A 25,926-nucleotide genomic window follows, 5' to 3' on the forward strand; every position below is an offset into this window, starting at 1 on the left:
GAAATGTAACAAGTGAGATGATATAGCCGTGGTGTTGCTTGATAAAAAGAATATGTGCATAGAAACAGAGATTGTGCTATAGCAGTGCAGTGACAGTAACAGACCGTGTGGGAAGAGAACCCCTATTGCACTGAGAAACTCGGTTGAAATTCAAATCCCTGGCTGCTACAGGTTAAAGCTGGATCTTTAACAATGTTTAAATGAACAAGTGTTCACGATGTAAACTCACGGATGTATGTTTCTGAGAAACATGGGAAGCCCTCTCTGGAACAGTAACTACCAAGAGGAAAGGCTGTAAGGAAAACAGAAAACAGGCTTGCTGCTGCGTTGAAACCACACAGCACAATAGTCAAATACCAGCCTTGCATTCTTTCCCGAAAACCATTTACAGTTCCTACCCTCTGCTACATTGCTGTAAAACATCTGCTGCACCAACAGCTGAGGAGCCCAGGCACTGAGCATCCCCGCCGTGGCTGAGCCTTCCGCAGCAATAACACTGTATCCATGGCGAAAGTAAAACCTTGACCCTCCTGACAGCTCCGAAGCCATTGCTCTGCTCTTCCTGAGCAGAGCTTGTGTTTTCACAGTGTGCAAGGGCAGCAATATCCTTACCGGCCGTGTGAGGAGGAGGAGGCAAGAGAAGGAGCTCTCGAGCTGTTGACTCCTGCAGGCATACGTGACCAGGGCTCTGGCCATAGAGGTGGGAATCAAAACATCCATGCTGGAAGTGCCAGTGGTTCTGCTGGAATGGGAACGTGTCTGCCCTGGATGCATCTGCTGGGTTGTCAAGTTGGTGACAACACGAGAGGGCACGACTCCAAAATATAAATAAAAATGAAAATATGAACCAGTTGTGAGGCACTTCAGTGACAGTGGACACACCACACCTAGCTGTGGCTGGTGCCAGGCCATGAGGTGACCTTGGGAGTCCTGGGGCAGGAGTGAACATCCAGTCCCTGGTGCCCTGGACACAACCCTCTTCCCTGGAGCTGCTCAGCTGGGAGAGGTGAAGGCTGTGGGGAGACCTTAGAGCACCCTCCAGTACCTAAAGGGTCTAAAGAGAGCTGGTGAGAGACTTTATACCAGGGCAGGCAGTGGCAGAACAAGGGGGAATGGCTTCAAACTGAGATAGTAGGTGAAGATGGGATATTGGGAATTAGGCATTGTTCCCTGGCAGGGTGGGCAGGCCCTGGCACAGGGTGCCCAGAGCAGCTGGGGCTGCCCCTGGATCCCTGGCAGTGCCCAAGGCCAGGCTGGACACTGGGGCTGGGAGCAGCCTGGGGCAGTGGGAGCTGTCCCTGCCATGGCAGGGTGGCACTGGATGGACTTTAGGGTCCCTTCCAACCCAAATGACTCCATGATTCCCGTCAGCACTGGCACCCCACCCTCTCATCCCCAACACCCCCTTACTGTCATCCCTTTTCCCTACCCCTGCTACCTCTATCCCCTCATCCCAGACACCCTCTTCCCCTCAGCACCTCACCCCCAGCCCCACATCCTCACATGCCCTTTCTCCTCACCCCGGGCCCTCCTTTCCCCTCAGCCCCATCCCACTCTTTTCTTCATCCCAGGTACCCCTTTATCCCTCAGCCCGGGCTCCCTTTCCCCTCATACCTAGCACCTCTTTTCCCTAATCTCAGCCACTCCTTGCCCCTCTCCCCGGGCACTTTCCCTTCGTCTCAGGCTCCCTTTCCCCTCAGCCCGGGCTCCCTTTCCCCTCACTCCTGGCTCCCTTTCCCCTCAGCCCGGGCTCCCTTTCCCTTCATCCCCTCAGCCCGGGCTCCCTTTCCCCTCATCCCCTCACCCCTGGCTCCCTTTCCCCTCAGCCCGGGCTCCCTTTCCCCTCATCCCCTCACGCCGGGTTCCCTTTCCCCTCAGCCCGTCCCGCCTCCGCGGGAGGCCGGCGGAGGCCATTCCGCCCCCTGCCGCGGCGCCGGGCGGGCCGGTCCCGCCCATGGCTGAGGCGGCGGCGGGCGCTGGCCGCGGTGCCGGGCGGAGCGGGCAGCGATCCCCCATGGCCGTGTACATGTGCCGGGCCGTGCTGCCGGCCCACGCCGGGCCCCGCGGGGAGCTGGGCGCGGGGCCGCTGCTGCGATGGATGGACGCCGCCGCCTGCCTCGCAGGTACGGCCAGCGGGGCCCGGCTCCTGCTCGCCCGGGAGCGGGAGGGGACAGCCCTCGTCCTGGGGAGGCTGGAGGGAAGGTGTCATCCCTTGTGGAAGGGAGACAGGACTTTGGAGGTGGCACCGGGTCACAGGGTGGGGCAGGGTGGAAGGGGCCACAGTGGTCATCGTGTCCCGCCTCGTCCCAGAGCACGGGACACGGGATCGCACAGACACTGCTGGGACGGGACCGGCGAGCTCCGCTCCACACCCTCTCTGCGCAGTGTGTTCAATGCTTTCTAAAAAGGTTCTTTGTCATAGAATCACAGAATCCCCTCAGCTGGAAGGGACCTACAGGATCGCCCAGTCGCAGCCCTGCCTGCACACACACCCCAACAATCCCACCCTGGGCATCCCTGGCAGCGCTGTCCAAACACTCCAGGAGCTCTGGCAGAGCCTGTTCAGTGCTCCACGACCCTCTGGGGGAAGCCCCTTTCCCTCTTCTCCAGCCTGACACAGCTCCATGTTCAGATCGAAATTCCAGGGCATCATTTTCTGCCCCTTGTCTCACGTCACATTGCTGAGCACCACCAAGCAGAGCCTGATCCAGGCTCTGAGTCCCTTTTTGGACGTTTGTACACACGGATGAATGTGTGTGCAACATCATCCTGTCACCCATCTCTTCCCGAGGCTGAGCAGACCCAACTAACTCCCTGAGCCTTCCCTCATGAGGAGGGTGCTCCAGCCCCCAGTCATTCCGGTAGCCTGCACTGGACCCACTCCAGGGGCTCCACATCTCTCTCGAGGAGCCCAGGAGATTTGGGGTCCAGTTAGGAGCAGACACCATGAGGGTGAGGTGTCAGATGGCACAGGAGAGCGAGAAAAGTGATGGGAACGTGAGGATGAGGTGATTTTTAAAAAGGAGCAGCAGAAGGGAAGAAAAGGAGTGGTAAAAGATAAGTAAGAGAAGGAAGGAAAGTACTAATTTAAGATTATTGGCGCTTGTGTGCCAGAAAGAAGGAAAGGTGCCACTGCCTTGGCAGGGGATTGGACTAAATGGTCCAGAGAGGACTCTTCCAGCCCTGACTATTCTGGGATTCTCTGGTTCCGTGAAAAAACCACAAATCCAGCCAGCGTGCAGAGCACTCCATGTCTGCCTGTACCTCGGCTTCCAAAGCTCCTCAACCCCCCTCGCCAGCTCCTACAAGTGACTCGTGAGCGCTGTGAGTGCGGGGGAAGCGCGGCGAGAGCCTGGCGGCGAGCGGCGATCCCGGTGCTCGCATTGGCAGCCGGTGCCGAGCCTGGCGGCGATCCGGAGCCCCTGAGTGGTGCGGGGTGTGGGGTGTGGGGTGCCGGGGTGCCGGGGTGAGGGGCTGGCTGTCCCCAGAGCGGTGACCGCGCAGTGCCACGCGTGGCTGCAGCGCCGTGCCCCAGCGGGGCAGCTCCCCCAAAGGAGCACGCCTCTTCTCTCAGGTGTACGAGGGAGTGATTCCGTTCCAGCCCTTCAGCGTTTCAACCCTCAGAAGTGATTTTTTTTTTTTTTTTTTTTTGAGGCGAGACTGTGCTCTCCCCTCGTGTTTTCAGAGGGGGCTCTTCAGATTTTGATACAAAGCCTCTGATTTCTCTAAGCTCCTCTTGTGATGCTCACTGAAAATACGGGGCTGCTTGGGAGTGAGAGCTCTTGTTGTGCAGTGCTGTTTTCCAGGCTTCCTGCTGGTTCCCTCTCTTGCCGCTGTCACTCAGGACTTTGGAGCAGAGGCTCTCTGTTTTTACAGCTCCTAGTACACTGCAGATTTACCTTTTGACTGGAAGCCCTAGGTGCTATGGCCAAATAAATAATGTATCATATTAACTTGCTATAAAACTTAACTACCGGTGATTAAATATTAACAGTAAATAAGATGTTTACCTTTTCCAGATTAGCTTTCATAATTAATATAAAAGCATGTGTTCTTTTTCACGGCCAAATGTACCCCACGGAGATGGCTGACAGTTCAAATTTAGGTGAAAATATTTTACAGCAGGTGAATTCTGGTTTTGAGTTTTCTAAATCTTGTTTGTCTTTGTTTTTATTTAATTCCTGCGTTTTTGGTGCAGCACTAAGGACATATATTTAGCTGCTTTCCACTGTTGTGACTGCACTAATAAGCTGAAGTTTTTACCTACCAATAAGTAGGTTTTTCTCCTGTATCTCAGAATCCTCAGCTGACATAAAACTTCCCCACTGGATTGCCCTAGCTGATGCTCTTGACATATTGTTTTGAGGGAGAATGATGAGCTTTCTGTGGGCTTGGTAACACTTTGTGACTCTTTCTGTCATTCAAAATGCTTGTTAAGGCTCTCTTACCAGAATGTTCATTTTTAGAAAAAGACCTTGGGTGGGGGTTTTTCAAACTGAGTGAGATAGTCGCTATCATCTACTCTCTCATCTCCTGATGTTACCCATAAATACAAACACCCTTTACAACAGAATCACGGCACAGAATGTAAGCTTCAATCTTATTTAGCTCCTCTTTCTTTCCTAAGGGGCGCACCGCAGAGCTGCATTGTGGTGCTCTCAGGAAGAAGCAGGGCCTGCTGCGTGCAGTGCCTGCCTGTCGGGCACCAGCCCACGGGTGAATAGCTCCCTGCAGCTGCAGAGTGGTAACTGTGTGCCCCTGTGTCTCTTTTGAAGCTGAGAAGCATGCTGGGGTGTCCTGCGTGACAGCGTCCATGGATGACATTCAGTTCCAAGAGGCTGCCAGGTACAAACCAGCTGACAGCAGTCAGATCTTCTCCTTCTGCAGACTCTTATTTGGCAGAGATAAACCGAGGCATTGTAAAATGGGAGACAGCAGGCCCATGAACTCACCACAGCCACAGGGCTAAGTCTCAAAGCTGCTCTGTTCCACCTGTGACAGCCCGACCCACCCAGAGAGCAGATCCATCTCACAGGGCAGAAATAAACTCTTGTTAACTGTACTTGGCCGTCGAGATGCCTGGTGAGAAACTGATGCCCAGCGGTCTCTGGCTCTAGGGAATGGCTGCAGGCCACTGCTTATCTCTGTTAAATAAGCAATACTACCTATAAAACTTACTGTTATCAGTGTTTTGATTGCTGCAAGGTCTCTTTCAGTTCATTTCCGGACATCTTTCTCTTTCATCTTTTCTCTGACATCTTTCTCTTTGTTTTAGGAAAAAAAAAGTTTTACATTCACCGAGCACTGAATTAACTGAGTCTTCAAGATAACACAGAACTGAACTTGTTTTACCATTTTTCATGGTTTTCAGTGGGATAAACAATGCCATGAGAGGAAATGGGACCTTTATTCCTCAACCATACCTTTACAGAAACCTGAAGCCATCACTTTGTGGGGTGTGTGTGGTTTTACACAGGGCAGTCTAGGAATTAAGGAGTGGTTAGACGGGATAAACCTGGTTGCACGGAGCAGTGCACATTCAGTTGTTGTGAACACAGCAACACTGGCTGCCAGAGGCACAGCTGATGGCAGCAAAAAACTGTTCATAAGTGTAAAATAAGCATCCACTCAGACCTTAAAGCCAGTGACAAAGAGAATGTGATCATGCCAAATCTGGAACTCAGAATTTCTTGGTCTGTTTCACAATATTGAAGTGTTTGTCCTGCCTTGATTTGCTCCGTGTTTTTAATTTTGTCCTTAGGAAAAAAATCCTCTTTGTGAAAACTAATCAAAGCCAGGGTAGTGTTTCACTTTCAGGTGTAACTGTTCAGAGTTAGTAGCTTCAGAGCACTTTTCTGTCTTGTTTCTTGGGAGCAGAACAGAGCTTCTGGAATAAGATGAAAATACTTTTCCTTCCAAATTTGTTTCTGAATATTTCTAGTTCTTCTCTCACTTACAATACCAATGTTCCGTTTGACTTTCTGGTACAAATCTTGTAATTGTGAAAGAAATTATTTAAGAAATTATTTTTCTCTCCCAGGTCATCCCTAGTATCCTTCTTGCAGCTTACTGTGGAATTCCACAAATTTTGCCAGACCTAGTTCATTGCACAAACATCTTGCACAAATAAAAGTGCTCTTGCTTGTCTCTCTGGTAAATTAATAAGATAGTTTTTAAGTAAGTGACTTACTGTAAGGTTTATTTACCTAAACCAGGTTACTAAACCTTCTGCAGGGATTAAGTCTCCTGTGTTTATTTCAGCTGAGATGTAAAGAGAAATTGTCACACATCTGTACAGTTCAAAACTTAGCTTTACACCATGATAACCTCTTCCTTTTCTTGTAATACACAGCAGTTCGGTGGTACTGATTTTCAATTACATCTGATTTTAAATTGCATTTATTCAAATTTCGTTAGTGTTCTGAATGTGAATGATAGTCAGTTCATTCTGGTGGGTTTCTGACAGTTTTAAGTGCAAGTGTGGTGTTATGTGACTTCTGCCCGTGGATATCTGTAGCTCTGAACACTCTCCTTTCTGGGAGGGAGCTGGTGGCTCCCTTAGCTGCGCAGTTGGGAACAATTTCCTTAACAGTTCTGCTTTTCCTTTGCAATGAATAATGCAAAAACTGCTTCTGAGCATCTTCTGCAGAAGCTAATGAGGGCCATGCACCTGCAGATGGTCTTAGTTCTTTGCACTGACCATTACCCCTTCCCTATCCACCCAAAGGATTCCACCTGCCTTCTTGGGTGAGAACAAGAAAGAGAAAATTGCTGTGTAGTTTGTTGTTCCTGTCAGGTCCTCTGGAAGAGCAGGTTTCCTATTTCCTATTTCCCATTCTACTTCTGCGGTGGAATAAGCAATTTAAGTAAGTCTTTATCTTTAAATGTCCCAACTTCTTTAATTTAAATTAGGAAGCAATTATATTATTATTATTATTATTATTATTATTATTATTATTATTATTATTATTATTATTATTATTTTAAATAAACTGGGGTAATAACTGAGCAAAATCCTCTGCTGTGAATGTTTTGTCAGTACCCAAGTGCTCTGAGTTACATTTTACTTCAGCCTGGGCTGTAATTAGCTCCACTTTTCCTGCCTCAGGGCTGCTCCTTAGCATTTGTAGCTCAGTTTGAATTCCCTGGAGGCAGTGGCCTGACACCCTTCTGTTTTGGCTGGTGGCTCTGGCTTGCCCTGCACATTGTGTCCTTTTACTTCCTGCTCACTGGGAGAACTTGAGGGCAAACTGCCTTCCTTCCACCCTCTCAGCAATGCTAAGGGGTTTGGAAACAAGGTTTCCTCCTGTTATCAACGTGGAGCAGGTGCTCCAGGAATTCCAGAAGGAAAGAAAATATTTTCTCATTTAAGTTTGTTTTGATGACATGATAAGGAGAATTTAAAATGTAACAAATAATATAATAAATAATATAATGAACATTTAAAATACAGTAAAAGTAATAGATAATATAATGAAATCACACTAGTTATCTAGAATCTCTAGAACTTTTACTAGATACTAAAGTAAAAATTCTGTTTAAAAGTTTTATGTAGGTAAATGGGGAAGAGTGGTTTTCAGAGGGATGATGTTAGCACAGAAGGGACAAGCAGTCCTGTCCTTGGCCAAGACTTGGAACATGAACTCTTTCCCCATCTTTTAACGATGTCCAAGAGCACTTTTCCCCGGGGTTATCTCCTCATGTGCACATCCCTGTGTGCCAGAGGTGCCTGTAGAGTGCATCTGAGTGCTCCTGCAGCTAGATGTACTCAGTGGTTTGTGCAGGATGTGCTTGTGAGCAAATGCCAGAATTTCTGGGTGTACCTGCAGCACAGCTGCTGTCGTTCAGGCACCAGCAGAGAGAAGGAATGTTGCCATTAAGGCTGTGCAGTGGCTGTAACTTTATTGACCAAGTCTGACTGGAGAATAAGTGTTGAATTGAAAAGAGTGAGAAATTCAATTTTTTTTCAGTGAATTTTCAGTGCAGTGCGGAAGACACAGACTGATTAATGTGATGTTCTTCACTGCTTTTAGGAGTACACAGAGAGGCAGATTCAAGCCCTTATAAAGCTCCATGTTTGCCTGCTATAAGGTCTTACTCTTCTTAACAGGGTTGGACAAATTATTGCCATCACAACAAAGGTGAACAGAGCATTCAAAACCAGCATGGAGGTAAGAGATCACCGCTCTTTTTCCTAAAGGTGTTGAAGGTATAGAGCAGAGGTGGGAGCAGCAGAGGAGCACAGCGTGGGTCCAGGTTTATTTGCTCCAGATATTTGCAGACATCTGAAAAATAACACTGCCTAATGGCACTGCTTTCAGAGTGTTACAGTTGTGTGTTTCCGGTAAAATAATCCATGTCAGATTAGCACCTGGGCCCGGAAGAATTAAAGCCTTTGGCAGGTGTAGTGGGCAGGATGGGGTAGGTGGTGTTGGTCTAGGCCAGATCCACAGAATAGGTGAAGTTCAAAGCATTTTTGAAAACTCTGATACAAGTGTACATGTCTCAGGTGTACAATGATCTTAATCTTCATGCTGCAGTCAGTATGCAATGCCTTGCCTGATCACTTCAAATCAGAACTGAACTTTGGGAGTGCTTTTTGTGCATTGTGCCTGAGTCCAATTCCCATTATTATTGATGGGAGTGATGCATCTCACAGGTCATGTATTCCAAAAGTTTCTAAAAATTATTAAAAAATCAGAATTTTGATGTGTATCAGGCCTATGCCACAGGATTGAATCCAGTGTTTCACATTCAAGTGTTTCATTTTGCTTTGCACCCCTAAACACTTTTTTTTTTTTTTTTTGGTGTGTACACATATTAGAAACTGATTCAGATGGGGACTCCAAATGCCACAGAAGAAAATGGAAGGAAATATCCACAAAACTGCATTCAAGTGTCTTTCCTGTTTTTTGTAATTTTACCCTACAAGTGATGCTAAACAAACATAGAAGTTGTGGTACTAAAAAACCTTTCAGAGCTGCTGAATATTGCGATGACCAGAGATGCATCAGTGATTAGAGCAGGTTTTTTACCTTTTCCCTTTAAGTGTAATGGACTGATAAACACTGCACTGTATTTTCTCAAATCAGTTGACAATGATGTAAATACGTTTTTTTTTGTCTCCTTCCTCCACCACCTTGTTCCTTGCAGGTTGGCATCAAGGTGACAGTACAGGATGTTTTGACCAATGCTGAAAAGATTGTGAGTGTGGCATATGCAACATATGTGGCCAAACCAGTTGGTGATGGAAAGGTATTTTTCCTGTTTTCTCCTAAGCTTGGAGTGACTGAGTTTCTGTGAAACAACCCAACTTTTCTGGTTGTGAAACACAGCAGAAAACACTGTTTATTCTGATCAGTGATAGGAAAAAAGCATGAAGTTCAGACTTTATAAGATAGAGTTTGGGCTTTTTTTCTCTAATTCACCTCTCTGAAATGTCTAGGTTGTTGTTGTTGTTGCTGTCATTGTAATTATTATTGTTATTATTATTTCCATTCCATTTCCATTTCATTTTACACATTTGTTTGTTATAGAAGTGAGGTCTTTGTGAGGCCTGCAGTATTGACAGAGGCAAGCAGTGGAAGGGAGATCCTTGTGAATCTCTCTCTTTTTCAGAAGTTGATTGCAGGACGGGCTTTTTATCCTTCACTACCCCTCTTGGGGAGGCTGTTCATACATAACAGTTCAGACAGAAGACATTATTTTTAAGCTCACTTCCAAGCAAAATTGGTTCTTTGCCGTTTATGTTGATTAGTTTTCACGCCAGGGCTGTTTCTTCTCCCCAGTGTTTTGGCTCTCTGGAGGTGTTTGGAAATCAGTCATGGTACCATGGGCCTTCACATCACTGTGCCAGGCAGGCAAAGTCTTTTTAGAATTTTCTTGTAGGGAAGGCCAAACACTCCTCAGACTCTCTCAACAAACTCCCTTTGCATGTAAAATTCTACATTCTTGAATGTGACATCATGGATCTGACTGTCCTGTCTCGCTGCCTGTGTTATGACAGCACATCTGGCTGTGAAACATCCACTGCAGATTGGCAGAGTCACCCCTTGAGCAGTTAACACATCCAATCACTGCTGCTCTCTCTTCTGTGAGGATGTGGAGAAGAAACAGAGTGGAGCAGTTCTACTAAAACCAAAGCCCAGCTCTTGTGTCTGAAGGGCTAATGGCTAAATTGCTGCCCTGATGGCACTAAAATATTATCAAGTAAGAATTGTTTGTTATTAATTTGATATCATACTCAAAACATAAACCTGTTTACCTTTTGCCCAAATTTCTGGGGAGATTAATTCAGGATTAAATTGGTGATGATTAACTAAGATTAGGCTTAAGACAGGAATGTCCCAGAGGGAGTTTGAGAGTTCAGTTCAAATTCCATCACAGTCTAAAGTCTCAGATACATTGAAGAATATTTCTTTCAAATCCATTTTTCTGAACAACTGTTTCTAAAATTGTACAGAGAGTATCTCAATGTACCCACCATCTTGATTTTTTATTTGGGCCATATGGGAAAATCTAGGAAGCTCTTGAAAAGGACTAGAAAGGAGGCAATGAATCTGGAAAAGGGTTAGAGGGAAGAGTCAAGGGCTGAGAAACATTAGTGGCTGCACTGCAAGACACAAAATGTTGAATTTGTCTGTGGTGCAATGCTTTGTGCGTTATTTTAATGCTTCTGAAGCTAGGCCATCTAGACAAATCTCACAAGTGATTGTTCAGTGTCACCTGTGGTGTAATTATCCAAATATAGTGATTTTCTTAAGCCAGTACAGGTTTGGATGCAGTTTGTCATTGAACTGAAATACACAGGAATTTGCACTGACACCACTGACCAGTGCAACTGAATTTATTTTCTGATTCAAAAATTCTATCCTCAAACCTTCATATTAAGTTCATATTTTCCTGTCTTGTTTTTTTTTTCTTAAATGAGAACTGTCTTAAACACTGTATGCTGTCATGGATGTTTGCATTTAGAAGCTAAAAGCACTTTGTCGTTGAGTTTTAATGAATGATTCTGAAAGGATAATGCAGAATCTCTTGAACTTTATACTCTGTGTTGTACTATTAAACTTGTCATCTTGGACAGCTGATAGGAAAAAGCTGTAGAAAATGCTGATGCCATTTTAAGTTCAAAGTGCGCTTTGTTACGATTGTGAAATTCAGAATTGTTGTATTTTTTTCCCTCTCCGTTTGCTCAGGTTGAGTTAAAACCTGTACAGCTTCTGTCTGCAGAAGACCACCTGGAGCACAGCCTGGCTATTGAGAGGAGAAGAATCCGCCTGGGCTATGTCCAGGTGTTTCAGAAGCTGATGCAGGAGAGCAATAAGGAAGGTGATTTCTGTACTCAGCACAGAAGGTGGAACAAACACTTGTGGGCAGCTGGAAGGAAGGAAAAAAGCAGGCAAAACATCTCCTTAGGGTTGAGGTGTCAGGTAGAAAAGTCTGTGCCAGATTTGTGGATAGAGGTGCCGGAGGTGTGTTAGGCAGTTATTCTAATAGAGTGGTATTTCTTTGTCTCTCAGAAATTCCAGGTGTAAAACATAGGGTTGAAGGCCAGGTGTGCATTAAATAGATGTGAAATGCAGATCTTCACATGGTTCTGTGTGTGAGGTTTCACAGGTCACACAGAACCCGGCAATAAACACAGCAATAAACTTCTGTGACACCAGCTGTGATGTAGACAGAAGCATGAAACTCACTCAGGCTTACGGCCATGTCTTTGCCAGAAAGGAAAGTAAGAGCTATGTTTATGCCCCGAGATGATTCCCAACAAGCAGAAGTTTCATTACGTGGAGGTCAAAACAGGTAAAAAAGTTAGAAAAACTGAGCAAAGAAACAGGTTCTTCTTTATTTATGGTAGTAATTTCTGTTCTTAAAGAAAGTTGTTCTTGTAAGTTGTTCTGTTCCCCCACAAAAGAAATTACTCAGAGCAGTTAAGAAAATATGCTGGTATTTGGAAAATCTGAGCTGTAGCTCCATGTATAAATAACAGGCATTATGTGGTTTTACTGAGGAGAGATTAAACCTGTTATAAACAAAGATCTAGCCTTAACAATTTAGTAAGACTTTGTAGAACTGAAGAGTCTTGTTTGGTACAAGAAAACAAGCTGTTTGTCTTCATGGTAACTGTCTCACGGGGTAGAGTTTAATAACCTGAGTGACAAATCAGAGGTCGATGGGTTTTGTATCCACTGCCTTTCCTGGAAGCTTCTTGGAAGGATATTATTGTAGCACTAATTCACCTCCTTAAGGAGACAGAACAAGCAGAGTGGGAGAAGAGAGGAGAGAACATTGTGTGTAAAGGCTGCTAGGTAGCAGCACGTGTACAAATCATAACCTGAAGGTGAGGTTTACTTGACGGGTGAATCTTAGGGAACACCTTGAGTAGGTCCAAAGTACAAGTTAGTCATATGTTTCCACACACTTACATAATCACAAAGTTAGCTAATTATGGCACAAGTCAAAAGTACTATTCAGGTCAAGCAGCTCCTAGCACAGATAGGCACTTTTAAAGTTACTTTATTGTAATCTCATGCCTAAATCTTTCCTGCGAAACACCACCAAAAATAATTGAGGTTAGAGTGAGGATGCATGGCTAAACACTTGAAAGTGACATCAAAAATGCTCAGGTAGTACAAGGTGGTTCAGATCCTCGTTTCAGTCATTTCACTCAGGTGTTGTCTCAGGCAATTGCAAGATTTGTAACAAGGTGAAATAATCAAGTCCTGCTCTAATCTTCATTAAACACACCTGTACAGGTGCCCATCACACACAGTGCAGAGTCTTTGACAAATATTTGAGTTGGTGCTGAACTGCTCTGACAGCCCCTGAAAGCCAGCACACGCTGGGGCTTCAGCTGCTGCTCCCCTGCAGGAGCTGCCCTGACACAGGGACACGGAACTGCCCCTGAGACAGGGACACAGAACCCTAACAAAGGGACACAAAACTGCCCCTGACACAGGAACTGCCCCTGACACAGGGACACCAAACTGCCCCGACACAGGGATGTGGGTGTTCCCTGAGGAGAACAGAGCAGCTCCTGGGAGAACAGAGCAAATATCAGCTTCTTATTGCTTCCCTTGCAAGCTACAGGGCTCTTCTGTGCCTTTCAGCTTTTCTTCTTTTTGCTGAGTCTGAAGCAAGCTGCTCTCTTCACTGGGTGTGCTTTCTTCTGAAAGCATTCATTGATGCATTGCTGCTGTGTTTCAGATACTTGTGAAGAGAAAGATGCAGTTTCAACTGAGCATACCCACGTGCAGAGCACTGAGCTTGTCCTGCCTCCTCATGCAAACCATCATGGAAACACTTTTGGTGGCCAAATCATGGCTTGGATGCAGACAGTGGCAAGCATTTCAGCAAGGTACTTTCCTACAGCATTGTCTCTGCATGTGTTTCTAAGTGGATGTGCTTTTAATGTTAGTTTCACAGGGATTTATTTTACGAAGAATACAGACCCAGGCCTTTGTGACTTGTCTTCCTCCTCACATTACAGGAGGCCTTTGAACTGTTTAAGTGGTACATCTTCCACAGCATGCCATGCCACTGAGACTCAGACTTTATTCTGCTACACATACAGAGCCTAAGGCAAAAGAAACTGTGTTACCTTCCTGGGCACCTTTGCAGAAAACTAACATTGGATGCAGGAACAGAAACCTGCTCTCCTTGTGCTTGGTGCAGTGTTTTAGAAACAAAGTTAGTTGTTTAATCAGGATAAAACCAATACTCACCCTGTATCAAGTGACATCCAAAAATGAACAGCCTGCTAGAACTTAGTCTGCAGCTCCTCGTGATGCCAGAAGAAAAACAACTCAGAGAAAAAGGATCCACATAAAAATGCTCTGTTTTGTTGGTGTGTGCACAGAATGCATGCATAACCCTCAGCAAGTCACTTGACCTTTCAGTCCCTCTGAGTTGCACATCCTATGGCTTGCAACAATTTTAGCAGTTTAAAGAGCTCGGGCATCTTCAGGTAGAAAGAACAAAGCGTGTTTTGTGACGCTGCCTGTCAGTGTGACCCAGGCACATAATCACTTAATTCCTCTTCCCTGGAGTCAAACCGTTGTTTGTCTCCCTTCCTGTTCCTGGACACTGCACAAAGCTTCTTTGTAAGCAGCGCTCAAGTTTCAGTCTGAATTCTCCTTGCATACTGAGTGACCTAATTCACTGCAGGGACGTTAGATATGCTTCCCCTTTTTATCTTTAATAATTAAATGACTTCTCCATTCATTATTCATATGGTTTTGATTTGTAGCCGGTGGTTGTACTGATAACAACAGATTTTCTGTAGCGGTTGGATAAATAACTTGTTTTAGTAACAACAGAGTGCACTGACCTTACCCCCACGTGCAGTTCCAGTGGCTTGAAGGGACTGTTGCAGATTTTTGCCATAATGTGACTCAGAATGTTTACCTGTTTTCATCTGATAAATTTTACCTTGCGGGAGTCACACTTAGATTCAAAAAAGGAAGGGAGACATCAGCAAAGAGAGTACTGGACAAATTTTCTTTGAACTAATTAATGTCAAACATGATTACTCATGTTGAAAATTTCAGGAATAATAGCCGGTGTCAGAGGCTGGTTGAAAGCAGAGATGCTGTAGTTTTTGCTTGAGAAGTAGCTGCTCTCACTATGACCCTTTTGTGAGGCCACTCAGAGTTAGACCCCCACCTTGGAAAGTGCCAGGTAAGAGTTTCTATGGCCACAGACTGTGATGGAAGAACAGAAGAGGAGGGATAAGCCTGAAAAAATAAATTTCTAAGGGCATTTTAAAGGTTACTCACTCTCCTTCTCAATGCCCCACCAACTTTTTTTGGTCAACACATGAAAATCTTGCAGATAGCAATAAAACCATTTGAATACTAGTAATATTAGCTTGAACTTGATGGATACTTTTTATTCCTTACCTTTGCAATAAAAGCATTTAGGGTGTACTTTTCCAGGAAATAAATGAATATTTAAGCCTGATTTCTGGTTTGTTCCTCTCCTCATCATTATTGTGTTTGCATCTTTAGAGTAAACATTGTAAATAAAATCAACGTTTAGCATTTAAAATCAGAGGAGCAAATTATTTTAATTTAATTACAAAGTAATTCAAATGTATTAGACTATTGAAGAGATGTACCAGTCAGTTAATTAGCTGCAGATAATTGTGTGCATTTCACAATACCGGTACATTAGTTTTCAAAGTGCAGTTGAGTTAAAAGCTAGAAGTGCTACAAAACTGTATTTTCAAATTTGGAAAACTTCACCATGGAGCAATCTATCCTAGATGTCCACATGGGCTCCTTACTGAGAGCAGTGTGTTGCTAAAAATAAATGTCATATATTGTATATTGTCCCCTCTTCTGTGATGCACAGACATCGCAGCAGAAAGTGAGTGGCTTTGAATACATGCACAACTGATGAAGAAACCTGATTTTTGCCTGCTCCAGAGAGCTTGGAAACAAGATTCTATTCACACAGAGTGCATCTGGTAGCCATGTGAGGGTTTTTTTAATTCTCATTTCATATCACACTAGCAGAAAGCATGGAAAACCAAGCCAAAAGTACAAAGACTAGATTAATTGACATGGCATTGCTTGGACACTGTCCCTGGTGCTCAGGCTTTCTGCTCAGGTTTCCTTTAGATGTTTAAAGGCTTTAAGGTCTGGCATTTTCACACTGCTCAGGAGCCTACTCCCCGTGCAGTCATACAGAGATTAATGAAACTGTGAGGGAAGTGGTTATTCTGTAGGTGAGGCATTCATGGTCTGGCTTTAGGAGAGGGCGCTCTCAAGCAGTGAGAATTAATTGGTGTTTGTAAAACGTGATGGAAATGAAACAGCAAGACATTAGTGGTATAGTGATGGCTGAAGCTCGAGTTACAGGCTCTTGCAGCTGAAGATGATCACATTTGGAGTAGATCAGTGCAATTTAGTGACCTTCCAGGTCCTGCAAACCCTGTTTCTGTAGTCAGTCAAGCTGGCTGTGCTGTTAGCACAACTGTGTGTTTTGGTCCGTCTCTCTGGCTTTCTGTTTCAGCCGCCTGTGTCGTTCACACCCCATCCTGAAGGCAGTTAACATGTTCAAATTCTGGGGGCCGTCCTTTGTGGGTGACCGCCTGGTCTTCAATGCCATTGTCAACAACACTTTCCACAACAGGTAAAGCCCCTCCTCTGCTGTCTCCCTTGGCACCTCCAGCTCCAGCCTACACTGTGCGTTTCAGGTTTCATCAGTAGGATTTTCATTAGTGAATTAATTATCTTTCAGGTGTGACTTTGAGGCATGTATCTATATGTGCAACTGCTTCTATGTGCCTTTTTTTTTTGTTTCACTTTTATCATTGGAAGTTTAAAAAAAATTTATTCTCTGACTTTCAGTTAAAAGATAGTTTGTTACCAAATCCCACTCCTGCAAGTGCAGACAACAAATATTCCTCTGAAATTTAGGAATTTTCAAGGGCTGAGTTGCTCCCTGAGACCTGACTCTTCAGAAGATGCCAGCGTCTTGCCAGGATCTTCCCATCTTGGCATTTGTTGACACGCTGCATTCTATTTCTTGCTTATTTTTGTTAATGCTACTTAGCTACTGCCATAGTTAATTTTATTTCAGAAGTGGGTAGATTCAGAAGTGTCCAGATTGAGTAATTGATTTGCTCTGCTGCAGAAGGTATCTGAGGTTTCCTACACACCTGGAGGTACTGCAGGCCTTTCCAGCATGTCTCAGGGCTGCTTCAGCATCACTGGCAGCACCTCAGTGATTTATTCAAACTGTCCTTTCAGTGTGGAGGTTGGTGTCCGTGTGGAGGCTTACAACTGTGAGGAGTGGATCCAGGACCAGCCGCGGCACATTAACAGTGCATTCCTCATTTTCAATGCTCTGAATGACAAAGGGGAGCTGCTCACCTTCCCCAAGGTCAAGCCCACTACTCAGGTGAGCTCTCAGGAGCGGGGCGGTCACTGCAATCTTCCTGGGGGAAGCAAGGACCAAGCAGGGCACTGCAGTGCATCTTCTTGCAGGAGAGAAGAGCTCCAAATGAAATGTTTGCCCTCGAGTGAGAGGTTTGTTATTGTTAGCTTTAGTCTTCCAAAAGTGAGAGGCTCAGTGGAGGATCCTCATGACTAGAGATTCTGTGGTTGATGGGCAGAGAAGAAGAATCTGATGTGTTTGGAGATTTCCACTTGTCTACGTCTCGTGCAGGTTCCACTGACTGTAGATGAAATCTCTAAGTATTCAGTGACTTGTTCTTTTTATAAACCCTTAACAAAGATGAGAAATAGAGTGAATAAAGAAATCTGTGGAAATCAAATCCCATGACGTGGGCGGGCTTTTCAATTCCTTTGACATGGAGATCTCAGTTCATGCTTCCCTGAAAGCGGTTCATGAAGCACTTGAAGCAGCTTGAACGCTATTGTTGAATTATTTGTTGTGTTAACACCTGCCACTAATCTTCCTGCTGCAGTTACAAGAATTTTAGAGAGCCAGTGTAGGCAGAAATTAAATTATTTTTTAACAGCAGAGACCTTATTTTTTAATAGGATGGGAACTAGACAAATGAATCAAGGTGTCTTATGTACTCACTGGGGCAGTAAGTTTCACTACTGCCCATTGCAGGCTGTCCCAAGAGGAGAAACTGACTTTGAAAAATACCATTTCCCTTTCTGCTACGAACACCAGATGATGATAAATTGGGTTAATAGTTTGTTTGGTGGGTGGCACATTTAGGAAGAGCAGAATGTGCGTGGTGCACTGCCCAGCTGCAACTGCTTGAGCACCAAAGAGCACCAGGAGGATGATACAATAGTACAACTCTTCTATCACATTGGTTTCTTTTTGTTTTGTTTGGGGTTTTTTGTTTGTTTGTAGGTTTTTTTGTTTTGTTTTTTGGTGGTGTTTTTTTTTTTTTTTTTTTTTTTTTTTTTTTTTTTTTTTCAAATTTCAGAGAATATTGCTAAGGCAAAAAGTAAACCACCAGTTTACTTGAGTTAGCCTGTGGAAAGGCCAACACACAATTACTCTTTATTTGCTCGTATTACTGCTCTGGCATTTGCCCATCTGGAATAAATAATTTTTAGTTGTCTTTTTTCAGGCTTTGTCCTAAAATAATGAGATGTGTTGCTCTCTGCTTCACTTTTCATGCAGGATGGTGTGAGGAGGTACCACGGGGCTATTGCCAGGAGGAGGATTCGACTCACCAGGTATAGCTGGGTCACTGGCAGGTCTTGATTTTGAAAACTTAATTTCACCATCCTCTACATGAAGTAATTGAACTCTCCTTAATGTATATATGGCTGTTACATGGCTTACATTTACAAATAACTTTGTTTCAGTGGCACTGAAATTGTTACAGGCTACTTGTCTCACAGTTACTTTGCTCTCGAGGTTATTGTGTTTCACTGTCTTTCTTGGAAAGAAAAAGCAGTTACTGCAAACCAAAAATTGATAAAGTACTTGTATTTAGAAGACACTAAAGCCTACAGAAAGTGATTTTTCCTAGCATATACAGACGTGTAAAGAACCAGTTTATGCTACTGTGTCTCTTTTTAATTATGTTTTAGAAAATGCATGCTATCTGCTAAAGGAGACAAGCCCTCTGATGCCTGGGAGACAAGCAACCAGGTAATCTGTAGGTGCATAAAAAGCTGTACTTGTGCACCTTTCGGGGTGTGTGAAGCAGCTGTTGAGGCTGTGGCAGTGCAGGTGGACCCTCTGAAGTTTGGTGGTAGTCGTGAGGAATGGATGGATGTGTAACACAGTGAAATTTCTCTTTTAAAAAGAGTAGATGATTCACTACTGATGTAAGGGAAAGTTCAACAGGATAAAAAAGGATAAAAGGTTGTCTTTAAAACAGATGCATACAAGTGGTCCCTTAAGGTCTCCTGCAGATTTATCCCTCAGTGTCCCCAGCTGTTATAAAAGCTGAATTCTCCTGTAGAGGAAGTAGTTTGGGGTTTTGGTTTTTGTCTTTATCCAGCCACAGAATGTCTGAAAAATTGCAGTGAGGAAACAATTTAGTACGTGCTAAAAGTGGGGGGAGAGGTGGCAACAGAGAGATGAACATTGGAATAGCACAAATCTGTGGAAAGAGAGGTGAAATCACGTTCATTCCCATATTCCCTGTACCAAGTGTCTCTGGTTTGGACATGCTGGGCCACTGACTGTGCCTGTGTCCTGCAGTGAATGGTGTTGAACCTGAACTCAGGTGGATTTATAGATCAGCTAAATGTTGTTTCAGTGTCCAGTTTGTGTGGCCAAAGCAGCTTTTTTTTTCCCCCCTGCAGAACAACAAATGCAAATAGGCACACAATGATAAAAATTGCTTGCTTAAGATTAATTTCCTATGAAATCAAAACCTGTCAGTAAAGACTCTAAGGCTGTATTCTCTTTATGGAGTGGTTAAATGAGAACTCCATCCACTGTAGCCAAGCATGAAGAATGGATATATTTGCATTTTCTTTGCTTGTGAGCCTGCTGTGAAAAGCAATTGCTGAGATGGACCCAGCTTGGTAGCAAAGAAGAGGTTAATTTTCAAGTAGATTCTAATTACTTAAGAGGAAGATGGACAAAACCATTAATTCAGTGATCTGAGAGGTTATCTGTATTGTCTCCCTGGTGGTCAAAGTTGTTCTTCACACCTTCATAACTGCAGAAGCTGAAAATAGTGTTTTGTTGTCCTTTAATTAAGATTGTTTTGCCAACAGCCATGTGAGTGCATCAGGAAGCCACTGGAAGTGTTTTAATTCAGGAACTACTGAAGTGTGTTTTCACTTACAAGGAAAATAAACATTTGTTTGCAGTTGAAGCATAATGATGGGGAAAACACCTCATTTCTGCAATCTTCAGGGAAATGTACCCTTACCCCTCCATTTTCAGACACGTGTCTTGTGTTTCAGGCATATTTGAGTTACAGCAACATTGCTGCACTGACACACCTGGCAGGAAAACCGGGGTGGGACATAACCAAGACTCTGGATAACGTAAGTGCAGAAAAGAAATTGCAGAAATCTGAAAGCAAAGCACCTCCCTGTCTTTGAAGTGGTGTTATAAACCCAAAATCAGTGAGGACTCTTGTGTAAACCAGTTCTAGCAGAGGAAGATGCTGCTAGGAAAAGCAGAAGAAAGTCAAGGGAAAACCTGGTGGTAACCCTGTTGCAGTGCATGTTGTCCAGAAAATGGAGAGAGATCTGGCATCTGCCAAGGTTGAGTTTCTGGAATATAGCCCATGACTGGCAGTTTACTTCCAGATCATGTCCATCCAGAGCTGTTTTGGGACAATAAATGACTTTTCCAGTATTTTAGTCTGACTTCCTATGCATTGCAGATTATGAAACATTGCTTAGTGACTCTTGCATGTAGACAATAAGATACTTAAGTAAGAGCAAATACAAATCATAAGGAATTCCAGTGATGGCAAAGCTGGCAGTGCCATGTGTAGGTTGTACCAGTGGTTCAATATTTCAGTAAACACTGCTGTGCCAAATAAACAGCAGACAACTCTGGTGCTGGGAAAAGCAAGCTTGAACCAGCTCCTGGAGAGAGGCAGAGATAACAACTGGGGTTGTTCCTCCTGGGGAAGAGAAGGTTTTGGGGAGGCCTCGATGCACCTCCCAGTACCTAAAGGGGGCTTACAAGAAGTCTGGAGAGGGACTGCACAAGGGGGAATGACCCCTAAAGTGCAGATTTCCTTTCCCTGCAACTGGAATGACCCCAAGCTGACTTGACAGTTTTAGAAGGTAAAAAATGGCACTCTGATGTCTTTGACACAAACCCACAAGACTTGTAAGGCTGCAGAGATAATCCAACCTGGCCAACGTTCACTTAGCAGAGAGGTGTTTTGTCAGCTGCACCTCCTGCTTTGTTTTGGGATTTCTCAAGTCTAGAAGACTCCTAGAGCAACATGATTTCTGTTCTGTGCCTTAGAGGAATATTGATGCAGACCTCCTCTAGATGGTTTTTGAAGCTCTTAAGCATTTAAGTCAACACCAAATTTTACTTCAGCAAGATGCTTGCTGGATTAAGTTGGGGTTTATTTCCTTTTCCAAGACAGGACAATCCAGAGAAATACAAAATCTGTGTTGTTGCAGAAATGCAGAAAAAAACCCAAAAGATTGCTCATTTTTGATGCAGAAAAAAAAACCCCAAAACAACAAAGCCTCAACAGTGATGATGAACCTTATGAATTTTGCATCACTTGGAAATGAAAATACTTTAAACTTCTTAGGATTTTAGAGGCAATAAAGCACACGAATTTGGGAACAAAATCCTCTAATTCTAAACATTCTGTTGTACCCATCCTCTTCCATTTTATGGGGTTTGTGGTAGGTCACAAACCCTTCTTGTGTGTGCATTGTTATGCACAGGTTATTCCTTTTGAACTCTCTGTTTTGGGGTTTAGGGCTATGAATAGAAATAGACCCAAAATAATCAAGGCAAGATAGTACAGGTGTGGGACAATAGATGCAAAACTGTGATTTTAAGTAGTTATCCAGAGTATCATTAGTTCTGGGGGCTCTGCTTCACAGAAGAGAGCAAAGAAGAAAAAGAAGGATGTTTTGGAAAGGGAAGTGCTGGGTTGCTCCAGGGGTAAGAGGGCTAAGCCAAGGTGTGGCTGATTTGCCAGGACAAAGGCGTGTGGCATTTCCCAGGGACTCTTGAGAAAATCTGCTTAAAGTCCTAAATGTGAAACATTTATGCATCTAAAACATTTACAGTAACCATTCTTTGTTTCTAATACATGCTGGCTTTTTTTATTTTGGTTTTTTTTTGTGTTTTTTTTTTTTTTCCAGGTGAAAATCTGGACCCACGAGGAGGGTGCTGTGCTGTCATTCAAGGTGGAGATGCAGGTGAAGGTGCCATCCCATGTGGCCTTCTCCCTCTTGTCCGACTTCAGCCTCCGCCAGCGCTGGGACAGACACTTCCTGTGAGACCCTGTCCTTGTCTGGGGCTCCGAGCCCCCTGACCACTCCTCTTCCCTGTCACAGACACTCCTGTGGGACCCTGCCCCGTTAGGAACAAAGTGTTGTAGGAATTTGACATCAAACGTTCATTAGTCAAAGTATGGGTTTTGGTTTTTTTTAGTGTAGAAGTAGAATTTGGTTGGCGCTTAGTTTGGTTCCAAAATACAGAGTGCTCTGTGAAAAGAGAGGAATACGACAGAGGTCGAATTTTTCTTAAATGAGGACAGCTCCAGTCCTAGGCAGGTGTATTTTAAAAGTGACAAAAACATAAAACTAGCAAAAAAAAAAAAGAAAAAAATTAAAGTAAGAACTGAGGTGGATGTATTATGTATGCCAGCTTTAAAAGTTAAGGAAAAGCTGGATTCCTTCATGTTTGTGCTGTTGCAGACACTCATGCTCCATTTCCCTGTACAGTCAAAGTGTGAAATCAAGAAATGGGGTCCTTCAAAATGCATGTTTTCAGAAAAATACCACGTTTGAAAGTCTGTGTGATTTGAAATAGGTTTTGGAATGGCTCTGAAAGGTGTTTGAGGTTTTTTATTTACCTTTGATGGTGTAGAATAGTGATTTCAGACAGTTGAATTGAAATTATATAGATTTGATTTGGTGAAGCATTTTCAGTTAGTTATTCCATCCTGAGAGATTTTTACCAGAGGGTGGAAGTGGAACTTTGAAATTCGAAATATTTGAAAATCTACAAACTCTACTGGATTTACAGCTTGTAACAAACGAAACCTAAAGAAATACTGCTGATGAGGTGTTGCAGAAAGCCTAAATTTCTCACTCTTTCTGCCTCGCTGCTGCAACATGAAAATGAGAGGTTCAGTGTCAGGATGAGCCTGTTTGCACTGAGTTTGTTGGAGGAGCTGCTGTTGCACACACCAGGGCCTGAGGTGTGTGCTAAATGTCCTCACAGGACGTGCAAGGTCCTGCAGGCTGTGAGTGAAGAGGAGAAGATCTACCACGTTACCTCTGCCCCCACGGCAGGCCACCAGCCCAGAGACTTTGTGATTCTGGTGTCCCAAAGGCAGCCCTGCAGGCCACAGTGAGTATGGCTCTGGTTTTAACTCTGAGCCCTTTGGGCCACACTCTGCAGTCCTGTCACCTTCATCTGTTGCTGGGTGACAAAGAGGGCATTTTACTGTCTAAGGAGTGAGGTTCCTTGGTTGATGCCTGAGTTTGTACAACCAGATTTGCTTTGCAATGTGAAGGTGCAATGAAATAGATCCAGATCATCACAAATGTTTAGCATAGTCCAGTATTGATTCTTTTATAGTGACTCTCTGGAAGGGGTCTACCAGGAGGGCAAATAGGCCAGAATTTCAAATGGGCAAATGGAGGAAAAAAATCATGTCCCAGAGAGCCTGTCAGTGGGCTGAAGCACCTAGCTGGGAGTTTGTTTTTTTGTTTGTTTGAAGTGACTTTGTACTCTAATTCCATGTAATTACAGTGTTCTTACGTAGTCAAGGAAGTTCTTGAAACCTCACACATTTATTGTATCTGTAAATTCTGCCAAGTCCCTTGCTCAGTTTAACATTCCCTGCTTTTTAAAGTTTCATTATTTTTATTACACCTCCTTTTTTTCTTACATAGTGAAACATGGGAAAATGGAACCTTTTGGTGTATCTTACCCTTCTCTACTCTGCTTCTTTTTTCACATTCAGTAATTCTTCAAGGTAGCACTGAAAGGCAGTATTCTGTACTGTGCTTGCTCTCCCCCTCCATGAAGGGATTGAATTTGTTTGGATACCTTTACTGCGGCCACACTGTGAAGCCTCTGGGTAAGGGCTGTTCCCTGATGCAGTAAGTGTGGGCTGAGGAGAGCAGGGTAAATTAAAAAGAAAAGGTGGGGAATTGCTCTCTGGCTGCCACAGACGTCTCCTGGACTGGGGTCTGTGCTGAAGCCTCAGAGGCTCAGCAGGGCCCAGCTTTGAACCAGGATCACTGAAAACACCCGAGCTCCTCTGTCCTCCTGTGAAAATGACATGTTGCAGTCACTGCCGTGAACGTTTTCTACAAGGGGAAGGGTGTGACGGTTGTCCCCGCCCTGCAGGGAGCCCTACACGGTGGCTGTGAGGTCGGTGACCCTCAGGGCGGTGCCCCCGAGCCCGGAGTTCTGCAGGAGTGAAATCCTCTGCGCTGGGTTCCAGATCCACAGCAACAGCAGCAGCTCCTGCACTGTGAGTAGCCCTGCAGGGCCCAGCTGTGCCCCCTGCCCTGGGGCTGTCACCTCACCTGAGCTGACAGACTGCAGAGGGAACAGCCAAATACCTCCAAAAAAGGAGCTCAGTCTGGGTGTGTGGAGCCCATCTTGCCCACCTTTGGCCAATCTGACTGTTGGAAATGAGCTCTAAACCAAGCACTGGAGGCTGCCCTGCCCCTCCAGGGTGTGTCTCTCTTTCCACTGACTACAAAGGCCAAGGAATCAGTTGAAATTGAATTCCTCGCTTGAACTTTCATATGCCAGGAATCACACAATCTGATTCCATCTCTGGACCCATGCCAATCTTCTTTGCCATGGGAAGGCTAAAACTTTTCCATTTAGGAAAACACATTTCTGAAAACTTTCAGCTGCTCTCGGCGGCTGCAGTTGCTTTTTATGGGCAACAGCTTTGCTCACGAAGCACACATATTCAACATGGTATACACAAGTGTTTCTTGCTGCACTGCTCTGTACATTTACCTGCAGATGCTGGAGGGTCTGAGAGCAGCGAGGACATCCAGAGCACTGGAGTGCTGTAAAAAAGGCATGCTTTTTGCAAATTATTGCCTTCAGTTGCAGAAGCACTGCGTGCTTCTATTCACATCCATGAAAGCTGTGGTACTCATCCAGGCTCTGCAAAAAAAATGGCTAACTTGCAATCCATAGGCTTTTTTGTTTCATTTACTTTTGTTCAAACAGGTGTGTTACTTCAATCAAGTGACATCAGGAGTTATGCCTTACTTAGCTGCAAATCTCACTGGCTCATCAAAATCCATTGAAGACACTGCTTTGGAGTGTATAAAGTTCTTGGAGCAGGCAGACAGCAAGTGCTGAAGTTAAAAGCAGATTTCTGAAGGGACATCTGAAGATTATCAAGAAGTTCTGGCTGAAATTTCTGCAAGGGTGTGGATCATTCTTCTGTAGGTGACTTGCTTCAGATCATGTAGTCAGTGTTGGGCTTCAGCTTGAAAATACCCGGTACAAGCATTTCCTATCAAACCAAGCTTAGGCCTTAGGCTCTAAATTCAATCTTTAAATTAAAAAGATTAAGGAACAGATTCTGCTCTTGATTGCATTGCTGAATTTTATATAAATGGAGGCAGACCTTGGCTCAGTAGAGCTGCAGCTCATAAGACTATTTCACTATTTTAATGTTACATTAAACAGAGCGGCATCCAGGCAGTTTTAAAATGCCATCCCTTGTAATCTGCAGAAACCAGTGCTACCAAGTAGCTTTGCCAGTGCCCTGACCTGGCCGTGCAGGTCCTGGCACACCATTATTTATAAACTGATTACAGCCCATGTAAATTAGTGTTTGCTAATGTCTGTATTTTAGTACTTGTCCATTTCTCTGTGACTCCCAATAAATTATTGTTTCTGAGGTTACAGACTCACCACAGATCTGGGGGTGCAGAAGGCTGCCCTGCAGTGCTGGTGGGTTCTGCAGGAGAGCTCTGTGTGTCTGCCACTCACTCGGGGTTCACCAAATGTGGGATGTGCAGGGGTCCCAGGACGAAGGAACAGATGAGAATCTTGACTCCATGTTTCAGAAGGCTGATTTATTATATTAAGATATATGTTCTATTAAAAATGCTATATTAAAACTCTACTAAAAGAATAGAGAGAAAGGATTCATCAGAAGGCTGGACAGGAGTAGAAAGGAATGAATAACAAAATCTTGTGACTCTCTGAGAGTCGACCCAGCTGGATCTTTGATTGGTCATTAATTAGAAACACCTCCCATGGACCAACCCCAGATGCACCTGTTGCATTCCACAGCAGCAGAGA

General features: G+C 44.3%; 1 protein-coding gene across 4 annotated transcripts; it reads left to right on the forward strand.

Annotated features, from left to right (window-relative positions):
- Positions 1-1,934: 1,934 nt before the first annotated feature.
- ACOT12 (acyl-CoA thioesterase 12) lies at positions 1,935-25,589 on the forward strand. Of its 4 annotated transcripts, none has more exons than XM_038124984.1 (15): positions 1,935-2,123; positions 4,776-4,845; positions 8,111-8,171; positions 9,154-9,255; positions 11,199-11,331; positions 13,210-13,360; positions 16,021-16,140; positions 16,761-16,911; positions 18,121-18,176; positions 18,537-18,597; positions 19,872-19,955; positions 21,765-21,898; positions 22,852-22,980; positions 23,989-24,115; positions 24,838-25,589. In XM_038124984.1, the coding sequence occupies exons 1-15, from the start codon at positions 1,955-1,957 to the stop codon at positions 24,970-24,972; spliced, it is 1,683 nt and encodes a 560-aa protein (XP_037980912.1). In that variant the 5' UTR covers positions 1,935-1,954; the 3' UTR covers positions 24,973-25,589. The 4 variants fall into 4 exon arrangements, with proteins under 4 accessions (XP_037980912.1, XP_037980913.1, XP_037980915.1 ...); XM_038124986.1 differs by lacking the exon at positions 1,935-2,123 and adding an exon at positions 2,290-3,324; XM_038124985.1 differs by lacking the exon at positions 22,852-22,980.
- The last annotated feature ends 337 nt before the right edge of the window (positions 25,590-25,926 follow it).

This window comes from Motacilla alba, chromosome Z (genome assembly GCF_015832195.1).
Source record: "Motacilla alba alba isolate MOTALB_02 chromosome Z, Motacilla_alba_V1.0_pri, whole genome shotgun sequence".
NCBI lineage: Eukaryota > Metazoa > Chordata > Aves > Passeriformes > Motacillidae > Motacilla > Motacilla alba.

Excerpts from the sequence above, each read along its gene's own strand:
- ACOT12 (XM_038124984.1), top strand. The coding sequence starts at position 1,955 with ATGGCTGAGGCGGCGGCGGGCGCTGGCCGCGGTGCCGGGCGGAGCGGG. Across the intron at positions 11,332-13,209 it reads GCAGGAGAGCAATAAGGAAG|ATACTTGTGAAGAGAAAGAT; the intron begins GTGATTTCTGTA and ends GCTGTGTTTCAG. Across the intron at positions 19,956-21,764 it reads TAACCAAGACTCTGGATAAC|GTGAAAATCTGGACCCACGA; the intron begins GTAAGTGCAGAA and ends TTTTTTTTCCAG.